General features: G+C 39.6%; 1 protein-coding gene across 1 annotated transcript; it reads left to right on the top strand.

The window, feature by feature from the left end:
• Positions 1-14,665: 14,665 nt before the first annotated feature.
• ptchd1 (patched domain containing 1) lies at positions 14,666-22,248 on the top strand (the record flags this gene model as incomplete). Its single annotated transcript, XM_079487737.1, has 3 exons — positions 14,666-15,091; positions 16,666-17,326; positions 20,597-22,248. Exons 1-3 carry the CDS (start codon positions 14,744-14,746, stop codon positions 22,246-22,248), a joined length of 2,661 nt encoding a protein of 886 aa, XP_079343863.1. The 5' UTR covers positions 14,666-14,743.
• Positions 22,249-22,599: the final 351 nt, after the last annotated feature.

Genomic DNA, 22,599 nt, shown 5'->3' with positions numbered 1-22,599 from the left:
CCATGTGAATGACTCTTTCTCTCCTAGCTAGCCCGCATCCAACATCCAAACCCATCCATTACCCAACAATCCACCAAGTACTTCACACCCATCAAATCATCTTATAAAAAGGAAATTGCATGCACCCAGGGATCCTCAGATGACTCATGGTTTTCTAAGCTCACACGTCATTTATAATGGAAAAAATGCATTTGAAAGACACATCATTCAACAAGATGTGTGTGTGTGTGTGCGCCACAAGACAATGGTATAAAAGCAGGTTTCGGATCCGTTCAAGCAGAAAAAACCCATTCACTCCTTAATGATCAGTCTCCACTTACTTATTTTCTTTCTCTTTCACTTTCTGAGACAAGGACAACAGTGTAATTACATGCATTTATATATACTGTTCCTATGGTAACCCAGGACCCCGGGTGCATCGTGATGGAGTTTGTAGAAGATCTGAATGAAGCATTATCATTGCATGCTAGTCTTATACTAAGTTTTTACAGCTTTCAAGGATATTACATGCTCTATTTATAAAGTCTTCACATCAGGCACCACAACTGGTGTCTTGAGCTAATAGAGCAGCAGAACAATTTCAGAGCCCAAACAGCCGCAAAGCAATTCAGTGGTTAATAGGCCTATCAATCTTTAAAAGTACACATCCGTGGTCCATTACAAAACGATTGTATTGACTTATCCTGAGTACTAGTATCACTGCTGTATATGTTGTATGCAGTTAAATTACTGGTATTTTAACGACTGCGTGAGAGATGGTGGACACAGTGTTTTTCGTAGGTCGACCACTAGAGGGAGCAGCTACTCGCTGGAGAAAACATGAACAAAAAATGTATGTAAGTAAATTAAATGGTTTTTTGACTGATCATTATGATAATATATTTTTTATAGTTTCATAGATCTCATGATAACCTGTGACGTCACCAGAGCAATGCATCCCGTGAGCGTGTCCCCATCACGGCGGTGACTGCCCATAATGCAATGCACAAAAGCTTATATTCGACTTTATAAATAGCTTATGAAGCGTTTATAAATATAAAAAAGAGTCATGCTTTACTGCTTGTTCCCCCATTACAAAAAATACAACAAAACTACTGCGTTCATTCTCTGGACCTGTTCCCGTTTGTGGAATGATCTGCCCAAAAGATCAGCAGATTCTGTAGCCATCTTTAAGAATCGGCTAAAAACACATCTCTTCCGTCAGACCTGACTGATCAGTTCTGACTTCAATCTCTTTTCTACTTTTCTTTATAAATAACCTTAGCTACGTATAGGCCTACTGTGGTAGGGTATAAGACCTATTGCACTTTTTGTTCTCCCTATGTTGTTGCAATTGCTTCCATTGTACAACCTCATTTGTAAGTTGCTTTGGATAAAAGCGTCTGCTAAATGACTAAATGTAAATGTACAAAAATTACCTATGATTTTACAGTAAAAGTATTTGTTTTAAGCATGTTGATTAGCCTATCATTGGCAAAGTCACGTTTTTTCTAACCATGGTAAAACTAGGCCCCTAGCCATATTTTTATAAGGGTTAAGATGCAAAAACAGACCTTACTTTCTTTCAATCTATTCTCTGGAATAACAATTAAACATTTCGATTTGTGCACATTTTGTGAGCAAACGGTTTAGATTTTTTTTATTGAAAGTGGATTGTGGGATTGCCAGCGCCCCAAAGCTACAGCACTCGGCTGGATTTCTTCCACTGCAGTGAAGCTAAATGGTACAGTAAGTGAAAGCTTTTTAGAAAATCATTACACATAGCTTAAAGAACCCAGACTGGACAGAACTTAAGTTTATTCACAACTTCACTCAAGAGCCTACAGAATGTGATCTCTGTTACTTCCTTTCATACGGTTTTTAATGAAACATTTTGTGAATGAATGAAAAACGGAATACTGAAGGATAAATGACTTATTATGAAAGGTAAGACCGAATCTTTTAATTTAATATTTAAGCTTAAAAAACACCATTCTTTGCCAGCAAACAGTATAAATTATACATGTTTTTTACTGGTGGACTTTTAAATACTGCTTATGTAACCATTCATCCATCTTTCTATTCACTATCAATTCTTTAACCGGAGAATAGGAGATTTTCAAAATGTGTATAGTGCTGTCGGGGTGACATTTAAGTAGTGGCAGAAAATTGACATTATCTATCCCAGGTGGTCTAGGTTATGAATCACAAAGCAACGGGGAAAGGAACATTACGGTCCGATCGTTTATCTATCTGTCGTTTTTCTATATTTTTTTCCATCAGTGCACATCTGAGTGTTGGTGAGGGATTCAATGTTAACACTTCATCAAATGTGGAAGAGCTAAACTAAGACCTTACTGAGAGGTCAGACCGCCAGACTCTTCGTAACAGCTTATCTAAAATAAATACACTTGGAGATACGCTGAAGGCAGAACAGGCAAGAAATGGAAGAATTATTTATAGATCTGTATGGTTAAGATGCAGCAGAATAACGCAGGAGCCTAGCGTTTTTAAATAATATTCTTATGAGCAACTCTTTTGGGAAAACACAACTGGATTCCACTCTTTTCGAACAAAACTGCTCATCAATAATGCACCATTACACATGGGTGAATAATTCAGCTAGAGAAAAACTGTTCTGTTCCGTTTTTAAGAACATCTAAGGTCCTTTTCTTTTGGACTTGAATCTCTTCTGTGCATCCACCAAAACTGAGGGACAAAAATATGAAAGATTGCTAAATATGCTGAGGCTGCAAAAAAATAAATAAAATTACAAAAAATAAATAAAATAAAAATATGTACATTTAAATACAATTAAAATTAATATTCTTTCCATGTAAAAAAGATTCGTTTTAGATGCCATGTTATTTGTGTATCACCATTACTATTGCCATAAACTTAAAATAGTTTAAAACAAGATATTTGTGTACATACCGTGACTGTAATAACCACAGTAATTGCTCACGTAATGTATGACCAGGAAGGTCAAACTATGAAACATGAACAGTGACAATACCATCTGCCAAAGATGCTGACGTCTACAAGTGCCCTTTAAACAAATCTGTGCTACAGAATTCCCTCTTAACCCCTCTCGCTGTCTTCAGATTTGAGTGGTGTGTCATTGTAAGTCAGCAGGAAAGCATAGATCAGTCAATGACAGGAACATCGCCTCAGGGTCTGGGCAGACGGAACCATCACACATCCGTCAACCATTGTGACATCACCTCAACTCAATTCCTTTAACAAGCTAAAAGACTAAGATGATTCATGATGCTTAAAAAGCTGCGATCACATGCTAGCACATCAGGATATAAATCCAAAACACAACGCCCTCAGCGAGACACTCTCCCACCCAGCGAGCAGCGTCAATCGTGTCTCAGAAACGTCTAGCGTTCTAGTGGCTCTGGTGTTGAGACAGACAAGGAGGGTTAGGAAGTCTTGTAGTGACTGTCTAACTAGATCAGGCCTTGTTAAAGGTGCTGATCCATCATGGTTACTACAGTACAAGCATGCTAAGAGAGAGACTGAAAGAGGTGGATAAGTGAGATGAAAAGAAAGAAAAACAGAGGAGAGAGAAGAGATTATGAGGCGAAGGTAAACAAGAATGAGTCAGGAATGCTCAAGTTCTAAACCAGGTTAAAAATGAAAATTCTGTCATCATTGAATTACCCTCTTCTCTTGTCATTTCCAACCTGCATGACTTTCTTTCTTCTGCAGAAGATATTTTGAAGAATGTTGGTAACCGAACAACGCCGGCACCCATTCACTTATATGGACATAAAACCAATGCAAGTGAATGGGTGCTTGTAAAAAACATTCTTCTTTTGTAAAAAACATTCTTCTCTTGTGTTCTGCCGAGGAAAGAAAGTCATGCAGGTTAAAAATGAGGGTGAGTAAATGATGACAGAATTTTCATTTTGGGTGAACTATCACTTCAAGAAGTTCAGACCAATTTGGTTTAGCTCAGCAGAAATAGAGCTATTCCCTACTGAAAAGCAAGTCATGCCGCTTCAACCTACTTGGTACTTTCAAGTAAATTGTAAAAGGATGTTGTCGAGCTTTTAAAATGACTTTGAGGTTTCGCAGGCCTGAGAGAGTTGAGAAGCCTTTTTGGGACACTATCACATCTCTCATGTCCAAAACAACAACAACCAAAATCTTCATTCATCCTGCGCAGAAACTCAATCCTCACAGACTATATCATGTCATATTGCATTACTTACTGTTCTTCTAACTGTCGGCTACAGGAGAAATAAGGACACGGGAAGACAAAGCAACCTGACCATAGATGCTTTAACACTCCACACTCTGAGGAATATAGAGTGTGTGTTTCAGTAGACATAGATGGTTTTAGATAACAAGATGAATGAGCATATCCTGAAACTTTTGATTCAGGTGGCATCACCACGTTAACAGGCTGGAAAATATGATTTTCCTTTGAGTGATTTGTTCCAATCTGATTTGACAGGGAGCGTGACAAGAATCTCTAAGGGCTGACTTTCCTTTCGTAACCTGTCCGCACACCCCACTATCACGCATCTCATCTTTCCTCTCTCTTCTAATTTCCTCACGCGTTCTCATTGAATCGTAGTGCTCGAGATGTTCTGTTTTAAAGATCAAGACACTAAATTGAAGTTTGATGAATCTCATAGAAATTATTCCCAAAATATGTTTAAAAAAAAGGAAAAAGTAGAGTATAAATAGAACATGGAAATAAAAGTAACAATAGGAAAAATAACGGTAATCAAATACTACAGACTGTGGATAGAATAACAGAGATCTTTTCTGAAACTCTTTGGAAGATGTGAAATTAGGATCTATAAAAAGCTGAAGACTTAAAGGGCCAGTTCTTTAACATTTAGCGGCATCTAGTGGTGATGAATTGCAACCAATGACTCACTCCAACCCTCCCTTTCGATGCACTGCAGCGGCTGACACAGAACTAAGATATTGACACGTTTTTGCCGAAGTAGATAACGTATTTACGAAGCGCGCTCTGTACTGCAGGGCTACTGTAGAAACAAAATGCCAAATTCCATGCATTCATGCGGTGTATGTAGATAAGAATAGCTCATTCTAAGGTGATGGAAACATAACACTGGATTATGCAAGGTCTTAATACACCTCTGAAGACATAGTTATGTATGTTATATAGCATTTTTGTCAATAGATCCTCCAAAAGATTACACACAGTACCTTTAAGCAAAATTGGAAACAACTGAGATGTTAAATAGATATCATTTTGTTTTAAAATACACTGCTTTTAAGGATCTTCACAGAGATGGCACAGAAGAACCATTCTTGGTTCCACAAAGAACCATTCAGTCAAAGGTTCTTCAAAGAAAAAACTCTTCCTTACTTTTGTATAATCTGAAGAACCTTTTTTTCGCCTCAAAGAACCTTTTGTGAAACAGAAAGGCTCTTCAGATGTAAAAGGTTGATCGATGGCACCTTTTTTGAAGAGTGTATGTGTAGTACTTTAGATGTCAGTAATATTGAGCAGATCTGTGGTGTGTTGCAGTCAATGGAGCTATGTGTGAGTTGTATTGATGGTTACTGTGGTGATGGTTGCTGTGGCGACTGTGTCCGGTCCCCCCGTAAGGCTAGTGTTAGGAGGGCTTCCCATAGCTGCTTAAAGTTGGCATTTTTGTTCACAAACACAAACGTACTACACACATTGCTCACAAACACACACCTTTCGTTTATATGTGAGTCTCTTTTCTCAAAACACTTCCTACAGGCACCAAACGGTACACAAGACACAACGGGAAGTGTCACACCGGTGTAACCCCTTTAACAGTTTGCCGTAGAAACAAACTTTTAATGGCTTATAGCGTGCTGCCCTCTCTACTGTGTGTTGTGGATGACTTTGGCAGTTGAAGTGTGTCTCGAAGGGACAGTTCACCTAAAAATGAAAATGATCACTTCATTTAATAACCCCTCGTGTCATTTCAAATATGTATGTAATTCTTTCTAATGTAAATTAATGGTTATAGCCAAACAATGCTGGCCACTGTTGACTTCCGTTGTATGGACACAAAACCCCTGAGACATTTCTCAGAATATCTTATTTTTAGGTTGAACAGAAGCAAGAGTCATATACAGGTGAGTGGGGATAAATGATGACAGAATTCTTTTGTTTGGGTGATCCCTTTACTGGGTGTGGTGATACTGTGGTCTATTGACACTGAATGTGAAATTCCTGCGCGAGGAGACACAATGCCAGCCAATCAGAAGTTTTTTATTTTTAATGTCCATTTATGAAAATGAAATGGGGTTTAATAGTGGGCGGAGCTTTTCAAAGCGGGATGGGTGTCTCTACATTTACAATTCAACAGATATATTCATTACAATTTCTTGTTCAACATCAAAGGTTGCTGTTTTATCTGTTCTGTTATTGTGTCTTAACGTTGTCTTATATGTTTCACAATTCCTCAGGTAGTACACACAAATGAGACATAAGGCATTTATTTGTTTTGAAGTTTCATAAAATTAGACATAGTTATAAATACTGCAATAAAAACAGCAATTTACAGTGCATTCGAGCTATACGTTGTATCATTATGTGATCAATACATTTCGCCTTCTTTCCCAAAAGGTTCAATCGTTTTTTTAAGGGATATGCTCTGTAGAATTCAAGATGAATGTGTCCTAGAGAAATACATTTTTCTAATAGCTTTGAACAGCATTTGACGCATTTAATGGAAATGAAGCCCCCACTCGTCATTTTTCTTTCGTACAGTATGTAACCTACTTTCTCTCAACCTCTGAATACAATTCTGTATACAGTAATATATTCTGCAGCAAATCATCGCTATGATGGAAGTAGAAAGTTCTCTACAGTTCCTTCTTATCACAGCCTTCTCAAGCATCCTTAAGATGCAACCCAAAAATCCATCAAACTCGACACCTATAACCGAGATCAATTTTTTCTCTTGTTTTGTCATTTCAGTCTTTGTCTGCGCTATTGCACTCTGTCACTGCCAGAAAGCCTTGAATTATCATGTTCTTTGAAGGTAGAGCCGAGCTATGAAGCAAGCAGAAGCTTCTATGGGAGCGTGTGAGTCACGCTGTTCCGTACAATCACACACCTACACACAAGATACACAAAGACAGCCACTGGCGTAACGGCGCTCAGGAATTTCAAGTGAAAAGACTGGTGACCTCAGCCTTGCCAGTGTGTGCGGATGGTGTGAAATAACGTGGCAGGCAGTGGGCGAAGGGGCTGAGCGTGTGCCCACTCTCTCCACAGCGAGACAAAACGGCAAACCGTCTCTCTGGATCTCTCTTGCTCTCTTCTTCACGTAGCGGTACCGCAGTGTGCCAGACTGTCCAAAACCAGTTAGTTATTTTCATGCTGAGAAACACTAATGGCTTGTTTATCTGGATTATGTCAGATATAAAGATTTGTACACTAAACTGAGCCGGTTATCAGCGCGGTCTTTAATAATATTGTAGTATATTAATGCAGTATAAGTATTGTGAATGAGATTTGTTTAAGAATAATTCTGAACAAAGAATGAAAGAGAATTGTTTAGTTCTCATTATAATGAGCTAAAAGGACAAATGTTGCCGTCTTATAATTGCAAAGCCATTACTAACAGAAAACATTGAATCAGCCTTTGGAAATCGGCACTTTTTCAGGTGGTACTGTATATAGTGTGTGTGCGTGTGTGTGTGTGTGTAGGGCAGTTTAGTACAAACAGTCTGTCTTGTGGCACAGATTTACACAAACATAATAAAGCAACTGGTATGAGCACTCTAAAATGCATTTAGAGCGATTTTGACAACCAAACCTTCCCAAGACAGACAGAAACATACTAAGTGGGACAGAGAAATTGCAATGTACAAGCACAGCATGGGATGTCAGTGTGTGTGTGTTAGGCTGGATGTGCTGAGTCATTGTGTAAGAATAGCTTAGCTCTGCGCATCAGCTGTAGTTTTTCTCCATAAAGGATTTGACAGTTTGGATTAATAGCACGTAATTCAGAGGTGTTAGAGGCACATAATATGAAAGGATGAATACAATTTTCTATAATTGTGCATGTGCATGAAACATCACACAGTCTGACAGGGTGCTCTTACAATAGCCCACAATGTACATTTTTGCTTTGTTGTTCTGACTGACGCAAAGCATTCTCCTCTGTGTGTATATCCACATGTAAGATAAAAGACCATTGATCAAAATTAAAGGGATACTCCACCCAAAAATGAAAATGATGTCATTCTATTCAACAGAAAGAAATACAGCATATGGGTTCGGAATGACATGAGTAAATTATGACTACATGATAAAAATCTTCTTCCTTTTTTGGGGAGAATTATTACCTCATGTAGTTTGTCATGAACAGACTTTTCTACCTGGGATCATAAAACATCTCCGGGTGTCCTTGTGAGATTAGCCTCTGAGTTGTAGCATCTAACCATTCATCTTTTCATCACAGCCATCATCTTGCTTTGCCTCTTTAATGCTGATGTTCATCGACTCAATCATCCAGTCCCCGTGGGTTATAGTCTCCTCCAAACAAACCTGAATTAATCATAAGACAATAAGACAATGAATTATTAGGCTGACAGGGGGGACTTGGAGAGAAAGTGAATTACAATGATGAATGGCTTGAATCGATCTGTCTTACTAAAGCGCCGTTTACAACATGAATACCTGCTCGCCTGGCCTGGGCAATATGCGATACAGTACATAATCTGCAACATCTTACACATTCATGCAGTGAGTGTCATCTTGTCATCTGATTTTTAGGCCCAGTTTGGATTGCCTTTACGTGCCTGTTGCATTTACAAAATCAAGGAAGGGAAAATAGGAGGTAAGCTTCTTTACATATGACCACAAGTACATATGGACTACAGTTGCTACAGTTTGGTTTTCATATTTATTGCAGATTCATTAATATTGGGAATTTAGCCACTTTCCTGTGGCTCAGTGGTTAGAGCTCCACTAGCAATGCCATGGTCACGGGTTCGTTCCCAGGTGATTGCACATATTTGGATAAAATGTATAGTATAATGCAATGTACTGTGCTGTTGCATTTTCTGACAACTGCATAAATGTAAATTAATTAGGAATTATTTTTATATTCTTGCTTTTTATGTTAATTTTAGTTAAATGTACTTTTGTCATTTTATTATTAATTTGCTAAATTTTTTAAGTTTAATTTATTTTTATTTCGGTTTTAGTTTAATTTTATGGGTTTTTTGGGGCTTTCAAATACATTATTGCATCCAGAATAAAAGTTTGTGTTTACGTATGTCTGTGTACTGTGCATATACATTTTGTTTATGATATTTATGATTTATAAACACATACACATACATGTATTCATATTTAGATCATATTTGCAGGTATTTATTTATATATACCAATCATTTTGATTAAATATAAATGTTTATTTCCTTTTATATTTTGTATTTTTGTGTGTGTAAGTTTTTTATGAATACAAAATGAATCTGCAAAGCGCAAACAGTTATTCTGGATGTGATTAATCGCGATCAATCATTTGACAGCCCTAGTTTAATCATGTTATGTACATTAAGCATTTTTAAGTTTTTGCTGAGGCAACATTTCTGATTTTCGTTTAGCATAAGCTTTCCAAATATTTGGGCAAATATTTCACTTGATTTAAATTAGACATTTTTGTGTGAATGGATGGAAAGCCATAATAGAAGAGTGGAATTGTTGTAGCAACTAAAGCAGAAGCTATAAGCACTCATGGTTTTGAAATTAAGTGTTCATTAAGCACATATAGTGTATTATGTCCACATCTTTGGGTCATGTGGTGTTTTCAATATCTAAGCTAATGCACTTCTAGACCATAATTAAAAGCAGTCAGGGGAAAAGAAGATAAAGGCACGCTCTGCCTCACTGGTCCGGTGTTCCCATGCTGTTTGCACAGACATCTCAATCTCTTCATATTAGTTTTTCCACCGCTGAACAAAATCGAACCAGCTGGCCAATGAAAGTGCAATTGTCAAAATACTAAACAAAGCCTGCATTATGTTTTGACTTTATGGTGCATTGCTGAAAATCCAACTTTTGAGAGATTGTTCATTTTTTTATTATCAACTGGAGAGCTGAATGATGAAGGACAGAAATGAAAAAGTGCATACTGCTGAATGTACTATTTCAGCAAGTGGGCACACCATGTACTTATTGTTTTGTTTTGTATATGTGATTCATGAAGATGGATACAAAAATGTTAGTAATCCCATCGATTCTATAGTTTCAAACAGCGGTGTGTTGTTAAATGTGACCCAGAGAGGCAATATGATCTTTGATTTTAATTTCACTTCATCTTTTCATCTCTTTGATTTGGGTTATACTGTTAGTGGTAAGGATTACAGTACAGTTTTGTGTCCCGTTTGAGTCAGCAGAATCTAATGAACCACTAAGCTTCAGGATTCATTTTTTGCAAGGTATAATCTCATTACGGATGTAATATTCTTGCCTTTATCTATCCGTTCTTTTTTTTGCTGCTGTCTTTTATCAACATCCTTGACTTGTTTACCTTCTCTAATCTCTATATCAGAGACAGGCAGGGACATGTGTAGTGGTTTTATAGTCCTCTGGCATCAAATATGAGTGGCCCGTGTTAATTCACAAAACACTCAATATCTTCTGTATCTATCTACTCCTCTATTAGGGTTCGTCAGACAGCAGGAGAGAGGAAAAAGATGATACGGTATCGAGGGAAAGAGATAGTAGAGACAGAGAGAGCAAATATGATGAAAGGTATTGGTGGAAACAAAAACACTTTAAATAAACTACAAAGAATGAAACTGATGAGATGGAGCAGCGTCTTACATTCTTCCTCAATGTGCACACACTGGCACAAACCAGACTCACTTTTGAAATGAAAATTCTGTCATTATTTTCACGGCCTCTTGTCATTTCAAAACCTGTGTGACTTTCTTTCTTCTGCAGAACACAAAAGAAAATATTTTGAAAATGATCTTGCATTGGTTTTGTGTCCATAAAAAGTCGATAGGGACGGTTTTTGGTTACCAACATAAATGATGGTTGAGAGGTGAACTGTTCTTTAAAGATTACCTGAATCCATCGTGTATCTCCTATAAATTCACATGCTTGAATCTGTATAATTAATCTAAATATAAATGTAGTAAAAGGTTTATATTTTAAAAATGGCAGATTTTACTTAAGAGACACTTTTTGTTAAATGTATTTTACAGTGTAAATGATTGAAGTATAATAATAATTAAATCGTTGATTCACATTCTCTTTCTCTTTTGCTATCACTCAATCTCTCTTTCTCCTCTTCCCTTTCCAGGTCTCCTCCCTCACATGCACTTTCCCTTGACTCCACTGCACAGAAAGTAAAGTCGGCTTCATTCAGTTAAGATTGCATTTAAACACCAACAGTTCATATGAGATCTTTCATATTTTTTCCTGGAAAGTTCAGTTTCCATCACAGTTGTAAATTTCTGCTTTATGAGACCAAACAACCAGAGAATTGAACATAAAGCACAAAGAAGTCTTTATCTTTACTGAAAATTACTTACTAAAACATTATTTTTTAAAGTTTGTACTGTCTAATTGCAGTCTTACACAAAGCATGCTGGGAACTGAAAATCCCCCTCAACCAGTCGTATTGAAATCAATAGTTTATATCAAGTAAACTCAACAATAGGTCCAATATTATAGAGTTTCGCGTTTTACTCAACAATGTTAAGGTGATTAGTCAAACACTAGTTAAGTAAAGCCGACAGTACTACACTTTTGCATAAATAACAGTTAACTCATGTTAATGTAGTTTCTTGCATTCTTTATATACTGTGAATTTTTTTGAGTGCATGATGGTAAAGGCACTGTCTTTATATACGGTACGCTTTGGTACCCAACTGAGACACAAAATCCAGTTCTAACTAATTTAATAAAAGTAAAATGTTTGATACATTTTCAAACTATTTTAATAACATATTTAATTTACCAGTTACCATTTCACATTGTTAAAAAATACATTCCTTTAAATCCAAAAAGTACAATTATTTGAAGCCTGAAGTTTATATATACTGTAATTACAAACCATTTGGTCCTCCCTCCTAAGTGACAGATAAATGTAATGTTCCATGTCTTGTTTTGCAAAGCAGATTTATAAACCTCATATCAATAGAATATCAAGATTATCATCTAATTATGAAAAGTTATAAAACACCTCCTGAGGTTGGCCATCCAGTTTTGGTCTGCACTGCTCACGTGGTTTAAAACATGAGGAGTTTGAAATGCTCATTCCAACATGCATCCTTAACACTAAACACAACCAGCACTTTCAGCTGTGAAGTCACAGTGGTGCCCTGTAACCATGGAAACCACTCTTTGTCAGTTTGCTGGAGGGATATGGCAAAGCATGGAGTGCAGGAGGTATCGACAATGGTTACCATGGCAATAACCAACAGTAATGATCATTACAAGCTCTGCCTTTTTTCTCCAGCATAGGTCAGAGGTTAGAGGAAGGAAGAAGATTTTGGAATCTATTTGAAGAGCTTCATTGTTGTGTATGTCAGTAGAACACTTACTGTAGTAGACAGAATAAAGAAATGTATGTGAACATGTAACATTAATAGAGAGAGTGGATAACCCTAGCAGAGCAGAAGGTATGGAGAATCCAAGGATAATGCAATGCTCAAGCATGGGCTCGGTTTTTAATAAGACATGCATGGGTACGTCTGCAGTCATGCCCCTGCATTTCAGTAGACTGTGCCAGGGTTATTAAATGATCTGTATGCCCGAGTCTGTCTGAGGAATTTAGTGCAAGCTGCAGCTCTTTAACCCTGGACTTGATCGAACTTTCTGTAAATATGCATTGAGAGGAGTGTCAATTGAACCACACTCTTATATAATCATGTTATATGTGGTAGTGTTCCAGTATTTTTTTATCATGTCATTACTGAATCTTTTAGTCGAAATTTTAATGCTGTTAATGCCACTACAAAGGCAAAAGATTGTAGTCAAATCTCATATGATTCAAGTTTTTTTCTGAAATGTATTATTCCTTATAAAAAATGTGTTTTAAATCCTCTAAAAAGACTTGGAGGACAGAGTATTAGTCTCTGTCCGTGGTGCTGAATCAAAGCTGCGTTGAAGTTCTTAAAACTGTTTGTCAGCTTGAGGACAATCAAATGTGTTCAGAACTGCAAATCAGCTTTAAATCTGCAACAGACGAGACTTGAAAGTCTTGTTCTACTGTACAACATGGTCTATTGAACAGTAGGTTATCTCAATAGTGTTTGGAACCCTCAACTTTCTGTAAAGGATGTCAATATCGAATGTACTGTTTGTAGTTAAGCAAATATCAAAGGTGATGCTTTCAATTGCAGGAGACACATCTTTAATATTTACTGTTTGTACCGTAAATATATCGAAGTCAACTACTGTAAGAAATGCGTCATCACAATCTGTGAAAAAGGTCGGTGCTGAATGTTTTTGTCAAGTCCAAAAACCTACTGTGGACATAGACTGGGTAAATTTGAGTGTAAAATGTTCAAAATAATTATATTTGTGTAAACCTATTTTCCATGTATTTTACAAACGCATGGATGCATGAATGCATTTGTGATTCACACGAGAAGACAAATGATTTATATAAAATGTCATTTTATTGCATACTTACAAAATGCATCAGATAATCTCTCTCACAAAAAACTGCTTTTATTCGCATTTTGACGGACCACCTCATTCCTTAGATCAAGTGTAATGAGGTGGAGGGTAGGTGTGGGGGGTGTATCTCTACTGATAACACAATCCGCCGCTGCTCGCGCGCATTATCCTATAGAGCAACACTGCGCGAGTTGCGGCGGTATCACCGGCCGGCTCCTCGAAAGACTGCAACTTCTGAATCATCTGGGCAATTAAGTGTCGCATCGTCTACGTTTGCGAACCGTTTCTGTGGAGCTATCTGGTGTCCTCTGGACCAACGGTAACAAATGCCTCAACTTGAATTTTCGCTCTGCCGGTGAGGAAATGCCCACAAGTGGCCGAGCTGGAGCTGCGCGGAGCCCGCACGCATTCTGCACCGCGGGTCGGTGATGGAGATTCGTGTTTCTCGAATAGCGGACAGCGGTCGTGCTGGGTGCGGTGCTGAATCGCACTCAGAGCTTAACATGAACCAATGACAAACACCTCGTAGATGATGGAATATACAAAACTGTATTTATGCATTTTAAACTGTTTGCAAGTAGTGAGGCGTTAATGACCAAAACACTGTTGATAATAAACATACCGTATGATCGCGTTCCGTAAAATGAACTTAATTTCTGGTTTATATCTCGCTTATATGCTGCTTTTGAGATATTTAAAGGAAAATGTGATGTTGTTCTGCTGGTTGAATTGAGCAAATCGTTACTTATCCTTGGAATAACGTCGCATTCGTGGAAATGTGTTTACTGGCATAAAACTGCGAAGACGTGACTGGTAATATCTTTGTTTGTCAGATGCGTGTTTGAATATAACCAACATTAAGTTACTTATTTACAATAGTCACAGTTTCCAAGTGACCACAATTGCCACATGCAACAAAGCAACCAACACAGCATTTATTTGGTCCTTTATTCATAGTAGGAAAGTAAATGCAGATCCAACAAAAATGACTTTGACCCAACCGGACCTGAGATTTCAGTGAGCCAGCTGCGTGGGTTGAACATCGATGTTCCGGATCTGATGCTAGTGACCAGGCGGTGGGAGAGGCTCGCGACCCGCACATTGTAACTCGCCCTCGCGCTGTTGCTGCATTCTAGGATGTTGCGACAAGTGTTGCACGAGGGGCTCAGGACGTCATTCCACAAACTAGGCCACTTTGTAGCCAATCACCCGGTATTTTTCGCCTCCGCGCCCGTGTTGATCTCCATCCTGCTCGGCGCGAGCTTCAGCAGATACCGCATAGAGGAAAACGTGGAGTACCTGTTGGCTCCTAAGCACAGCCTTGCGAAGATCGAGGGGAACTTGGTGGATAGTTTGTTTCCGGTGAACCGGTCCAAACACACGCTCTACTCGGACCTGCAGACACCTGGGAGATATGGCCGGCTCATTGTGACCTCGCGCAGGGGGAGCGTGTTGGACCCTCATCACGTCAGTTCTGTGCTTAAGGTGAGAAACGTTTTCTTGAGTGTAAATGACTTGATGCTTTTGTGAGATTAAACGTAGCCTGAAACAAATCATGCACAAGGGAAACATGAATCTAGGCTTTTAATAACATTAATCCAGCCTAACATTTTCAGTTGCTTTTCTCATCATCATTGTGTGTCCCTGTAGCACTTTTGGTCCTTCTTAAACATTCCTGTTGACAGTAGGCCTACTCCACAGTTTAATAACCCTGACAATAAAGATCTCTAATGGAGACATTTTCGTTTGTTTTTACGTTCTGAGATTATTCGAATTTAAGGGAAATTAAATTTTATCTTTGTGTAAAAACTTCTAAATCCATCTGCAAACTTTTCCCCCTCTACGTTAAGGTTGAATATTGTTATACGATGGTGTTTGAAATCTTAACTTCAGGCAATACAATTTTAGCACTTTTTTGGAACATCACAGAGCCGTTTAGTTAGTAAACACAATTGTAGGGCAAATTACTTATTGTGGTATGTGCTACATTCATAGTGTGTGATCTTTTGAATTTTTTAAATACTGAGCTATGAGCAGCATCGACATTCACTTTCTTCTTAATATTCACATCGTAATGTATTTACCAAAAATAGAACCTTCTTTATATTATCTCTGTATCAAAACACAGCAGGTCTCGGTATAGCCTTGTACATTGTAACAGTAATAAACCACCCTTGGGAAAGAGGTTAGTTCTCTTCAATGCCATGAATTGATTTAGTCAAAAGCAATGTGACAATTGTGTATGGCAAGATCTGAGGAAAAACATGGGTTCGAGGATCTGTACTGATTTTATCAATGCTCTGTGTGTAAGGAGCACTGTCCATCTAGGTCAGACACTGAGCATGCAGATGGTCACAAATCAAGGGTTAATTATCAAGCTTGAGCAAATAGAGGCGTGATTGGTGTCTGACATTTCATTGCTCCTTGAGGAGGCTGGAGAAGGCAATTGACCGGAACTTTCCCGGTGATCTGAGTCTGACACGGTCTAATCACTCTGACATTAACAACGCGGAGAGACTGACCTCAGAGGTCGATCAATCCTTTATTCTCAGGAAAGAAACTGAAAGTTTTCTTTTGTGATCTCGTTTGTCCTGGAGCGTATTTAAACAGGAAATAAAATTGTTGGTGCAATTGCATGCTTTCTTGTTGCCTAGCAACAGGGCGGATGCAACTAAATGCTTTAAAATGTTGACATCATTTATGTACTTAGTTTCACACTCCATTTATCGGTCTGTCTTACTCTGAGCATAATATCAAATTCACTCTTTTGCACCCATTCACTTCTATTATATGGACACAAACAAATGCAAAAAGTGAATGGGTGCAGTCGCTGTTCGGTTCTCGACATTCTTCAAAATGTCTTCTTTCGTGTTCTGCAGAGGAAACAATGACATAGTTTGAAATGACAGGAGTAAATGATGACAGAATTTTCTTTTTTGGGTTACCTATCACTTTAATGTAATATGTAATATGTTAATTGACTCATTTAATTCGAGCTATACTTTTTATTAATATTTATTTTTTTCTTTTCCCTCCAACTACCACCCTTCAAACCCAAGCTCCACAACACAATCACTCAGATCCAGGTGCCCATGCTGGGCTTCAATTACACCTTTGCCCATCTCTGCCTGCTGGATGACAGCAAGAACTGCATCGTGGACGACATCCTCCGGGTTCTTGAGGAGATGCGGTCAGCACGGGCATCCAACCGTTCCATACCCCCTCTGCGTTACCCTATCACCAGACTCAAAGACGGGCGGGAGGCCTACATAGGCCACCAACTGGGTGGTGTCCAGACGGGAGGAAGAGATGGGGTTCGATCTGCTCAAGCCCTTCAGCTCACATACTACCTGCACGCGGCCAGCCCGCTGAACGAGGTGGTGGCGGCCCACTGGGAGCTGGTGTTCTGCAGGGAGCTTGAAAACTTTGGAGAGGCTCACCCGGAGCTTGGGTTGTACCCCTTCACCTCCTCCTCTCTACAAAGGGACTTCCAAAGGACGAGTCGGGTGTCGGAGCGGCCGCTGCTATTTAGCCTGGTTGTGTGCCTCTCACTGGCGATGCTTTGCTGCTCGATGAGGGATTGCGTGCGGACTAAACCCTGGCTGGGTTTGCTGGCTCTGGTAACAGTCAGCCTCGCCACGCTCACCTCTGCGGGCATCTTCAACCTCACGGGTGGAAAGTACAACTCAACATACCTCGGCATTCCTTTTGTCATGCTGGGTAAGATTATTAGTTTTTTTCTGATCCAGAGCTATATGTTCAGTAGGTCTATATTGTATGTGTTTAAATCTTCTCCCATTCTAACCTCTAGTCATTGCTGTTTTCGTATTCACCCTATTCCCCCCTTCCATTTATATTAGTGACTTTGTATTTCTAACGCTCAGAAGTCTACGGGTAAATGAGTACACCGATTGACTGACCGCCTCAGTTCTGCGCACAAGGTGTGTCATTAAAAATGTAACGCTTCACATCAAAGAAATTCCTAACAGACAGCCTATAAAGGAATTCAATCCTCTCTTTTGTGATCTGTCTCCAAGCCATTCACGATGACTCAACCGTGTGCTTACTGAGCAGATTCACACGCTAGCAGATTTCTTGTGACTAATTACAAATCAACACACATGTATCCTGACGCGTCACATCCATCTCTGTTGGGTTCTCTCTGGCCATCCCTCACACGTGGTAATTAATGCCGCGTGTAGGAGGAGGGTTCTTTTGACTGGAACACAAAGAGAAAATAACAGGCTGGGGGATAGAGATAGAGAAATGAGAAGAATGGACAGAAGGAAGGGAAGAGAAAAACACACAGAGACCGGGAGTGTTTGTGTTTAGAGTGACCCCCATGCCATTCACGGCACAAATTACAATTTGGTTTCTATTTCAGGCACACTGATGTCTGTCTATAAAGCTTCTAAAGATAAATCTCATCTTTGCCAACTGTGTCAGTCCACATCTGGGCAATCTCAGAATTCTACCCGCTGGTTTTCAATTCCAAGCAAGACAGCCTTGCAGCTCTTGTGGAGAGCAGGATATAAACGTCCATTTGGGCTCCTCTTACAGAGTTCAATAGAGTTCAGACATGACATTGTTGGATTACAACATTACAGATGTCTGACAAAACAAGAGTCCTTATCTCTGTGAGCCACCGGCCTTTTATTTAAAATAAATTCCATTACAAGGACATTAGCTCTCGGATGGGATCATGTGGCATCCTGTGATGATGGTGATGGAAAGATAAAGGGAGGAGAATTGTTGAGATTAACGTCGTGGTAATGATAAGAAAAACACGATTGTGTCAGGTGTGTGTAGGAGTTGTGCGTGTTAAGAATCTTGTTGTGTCTTACTCTTCTTTATTTGTTTTATGGTGAATTAAAATGTTTTAGTGAAGTGGAAAATTGCTCTTCTAGAATGTCATTCTGTCAATACTTTTTCTCATAGCTCTTGATTTAAATTGAGCAACTATACATTTTTTTCTGCCATTTATTTTCATTTGGGACCTCTAAGCCTGACAATGACCTCAGGTCAGTGCTGTCTGGTCACACCGCTCACTATTGTGCCAGGCACAGTTCCCAGGTCAGTGATATAAGATGTAGTGTCGACATCGGACAGAGGGAACCTCCGTCATAAATGATGAGTCACTGATGCCGTGGCAACCCTGTAGGCAAACCATCTGCTCACTCTGCCTGCACGAGAGCATTGTGTAGAAAGAGAGAGAGAGGAAAAGACCATTTTTAAAAAGACCAATGTGTTATGTTCGGCATGAATCGTGTGCAGTTCTATGACCCCTGTTTTCTTCATGTCAACCTTTAAAAGTAGACTGACCCAGTTTGCCAAATGGCTTCTGAGGAGTCCCAAGGCTACAAGGGATGTCAGCCTGCCTCACATCAATAAGGCTTTTTCTTCTCCTAAGATCATTTTTTCATGACACGTGGGCATCGTGTGTGAGTGTGACTGAGATTTCTTTAGCTCCGAACTCATCAGCTGTGTAAATGGAGGAGAGAGTGTGCTATAGTTAGACCACGCTCTGTAAATAGAGGTGGTGTTGGCCAACAGCTTTTTTTGCTCTACCTTCGACACTGACTCCTCTCTTATCTTGAAAGATTTAAAAGTAAATGAAACGTATGATCTGTACAGTCTGCTCGAGCTATGGATTATGAAGCATGATGTTTTCCTGATGGCTGAAGAAAATTATAGGATTTCATTTTACATTCATTTTATTAGACAGATTTAATGGTGCTATATAGTGCTATCATTTTTATGGTATGGCAATAATAAAAGGGTTTCATCAGACTTTTTATTATTTGTCCTTTCTTATTTCCCTTTGTAAACAAAAAGTGAACACATGCTATTGTCACATTCCTTATTAAGCCAATCAGAGGACTCGGACATACTTGTGTGCATCAGAAAGAGAATTAGAATAACTTCAGTTGTCATGTGATTTACAGACAAATAATTTGAATACAGAAAGAATTGCAATTTTTGGTTATTAGGAATCAATAAATTCATTCATTTGTAATGTTTATATAGCACACCAACATGTGCATTTAGTTTAATATGATAAATTTGCATCTAGTATTATCTGCACAAACAAATGTATAATATAATGCAATGTAAGTTTCTTTGGATAAAAGCTTCTGCCAAATGCATAAATGTACAGTTAATATAATTATTGTGGTATTACAGCTTTAAATCTGCAATGTTAACATATTTAAGGTTACTGTTACATGCTGCTGTTGTTTTGATTTTTTATGCTTATAACCTTGTATGTCATTCAAGGACAATCATGTCTTAATATTCATATTGGCAACTGAGGTCCTAAGTAATCTGACTAAAGTCTACTGTCATACTTATGTCTTTCAATTCTTATGCATGTATTAATATTGATACATTAATATTTTGTTTTCTAGTACACTTATATACAGATAAAGCTGTCTGTGAATCACATGACAACTGAAGTTGTCATAATTCTCTTTCTGATGAATGCAACGATTGGCCAGTATGTCCAAGGCCTCTGATTGGCTAAATAAGGAATGTGATCGTAGCATGTGTTCACTTTTTGTTTACAACGTTGACAGTTAAGGGAAATTAGGAAGGACAAGTAATATCCGTCTGCTGAAACAGTTTTCTTATTGCCTTTTCATAAAAATCTCCTATATCTACATACTTTAGCTTACAGCATCTTTAAATGAATGACCACAACAAGCTTATTTTCTTATCTAAAGCAAAGTTTTACTTTTAAAAGCAGTGCTATCAGAAGAAAAAAGTATTTGAGCATTTGTTTTTTCCTATTGTTGCAATGCAGCTGCAGAGCAACCGTCTTGTCACCATGTTATTCAATTATTCAGATCCTCCCTTTGCCCGGCAGCAATTTTTGTAACTTGAAATAGATGCCTTGCAAAATTATTCCAAGCTATGGTTAGGCCGTTTTCTTTAACATTTTTCATTTCTCTTTCATTAATCGCTAAAAAGTACAATTTTCTTGTCTTTCAGGTCATGGCTTATTCGGCACATTTGAAATGCTGTCATCTTGGCGTCGGACTCGCGAGGACCAGCACGTAAAGGAGCGCGTTGCGGCTGTGTTCTCAGACTGCATGCTGCCATTCACAGCCAGCACAGCCTTGCACGTGGTTACGTTCGGCATCGGAGCCAGTCCATTCACGAACATCGAGGCCGTGCGTCTCTTCTGTCGAAACGCCTGCATCTCAGTGCTCTTCAACTACCTCTACATCCTCACCTTTTATGGTTCCAACCTGGTGTTCGCCGGCTACCTGGAAAACAACTACCGCCACAGTTTGTTCTGCAGGCGTGTCCCGAAACCCGAGTTACTCCAGCAGAAGCCAGCGTGGTATCGGTTCCTCATGTACACGCATTACAACGAGGAGACCACGGAAACCGGACCTCTGCATGCTTACGAGAGTCACCTCCTTGTAGCCTTCATGAAGCGGTATTACTGTGACTGGATCACCAACACTTACGTCAAACCATTCGTGGTTCTTTTCTACCTGGTCTATGTGTCCTTCGCCCTCATGGGCTACCTTCAGGTCAGCGAGGGTTCAGATCTTAGTAATGTGGTTGCAACGGAAACAAGCACCATAGCATACACCCGTGCCCAACAGCGGTATTTTAGTAGTTACAGCCCCGTGATCGGCTTCTACATCTACGAGTCCATCGAGTACTGGAACACCAGCGTGCAAGAGGACCTCCTACAGTACACTGGAGGATTTGAACGCATCTCCTGGTTTGAGAGTTACCTCAACTACCTTCACGGCCTGAATGTTACTACAAGCCTGTCGCGCAGCAACTTCACCGAACACCTGCGATCCGGATTTCTTCGTCAACCCTCTTACATGCACTTCTCGGATGACATCATCTTTGCCAAGCGTCCGGACGGTGAATTCGACGTGGTTGCTTCGCGTATGTTTCTAGTGGCCAAGACTACGGAAAACAAACGAGAGGAGATGTCGATCCTTCTAGACACACTGAGGAAGTTATCGCTGACCTCCAGGGTAAAGTTTATTATCTTTAATCCATCCTTTGTGTATATGGACCGCTACGCTTCATCGGTTGGCGCACCGCTGAAGAACTCTTGCATCGCTGCGATTTTTCTGTTGTTTTTTTCCACCTTTTTGGCAGCTGACCCACTGGTGAACGCCTGGCTGACTGTGACGGTTGCCTCCGTCGAATTCGGGCTGGTGGGTTTCATGACTTTGTGGCAGGTAGAGTTGGACTGCGTCTCAGTGCTGTGTCTGATCTACGGAGTGAACTATGCCGTAGACTCCAGTGCTCCGCTAGTGTCCGCCTTCGCTCTAGGCCGGGAATCTACCCGCACCCGCTGGGTAAAACTGGCACTGGAGCGGCACGGAGTTCCTGCCCTTCAGAGCTACTTGTGTTACGGGGCTGCTCTGCTCCCTCTGGCGACCGTGCCATCCAACCTCACCCGCACGCTCTTCAGGTGCCTCTTTCTTACAGCCATCATCACAGCCTTCCACTGTCTGGCCATCCTACCCGTCCTGCTCACCTTCCTGCCACCCTCCAAGAAAAAAAGGACGGAACGAAAGAATGCTGCGGAAAACAGGGAAGAGATTGAGTGTGTTGAGATGGTGGACAGCACACGGGTGGTTGATCAGATTACCACTGTCTAACCACATTGAAGGTGTTTAGAGGATTCGAAAAAGAGGGGAAACCACAACACCCTTCGGTGGGTGGCAGAGGGAGACCTTAGATACAGCCACTGTGCAGATGGGCTTCCAGTTCTCTTAAATGCCCGAGATGGCTTTTATAGGCGTACTTTAGCATAAACAAGACCATCTTTTTACGAAAAGCTTGTTTGTGGTGCTAGATGAGTTTGAGCCATTAAGAATGGTCTCTGTTGTCAAAAGAAAGGTAGAGACCAGATGAAACGAATTGCTGCACAGTTGCAGATATTCAGAGAGGGCTCTTCTGATCTGCAGTCTTGCAGAAGAGTTGAAATCCTAGTTTGATATAAATAGACA

This window comes from Barbatula barbatula (assembly GCF_947034865.1).
Source record: "Barbatula barbatula genome assembly, chromosome: 23".
Taxonomy (NCBI): Eukaryota; Metazoa; Chordata; class Actinopteri; order Cypriniformes; family Nemacheilidae; genus Barbatula; species Barbatula barbatula.
This window is presented reverse-complemented; position numbering and strand designations above follow the sequence as displayed.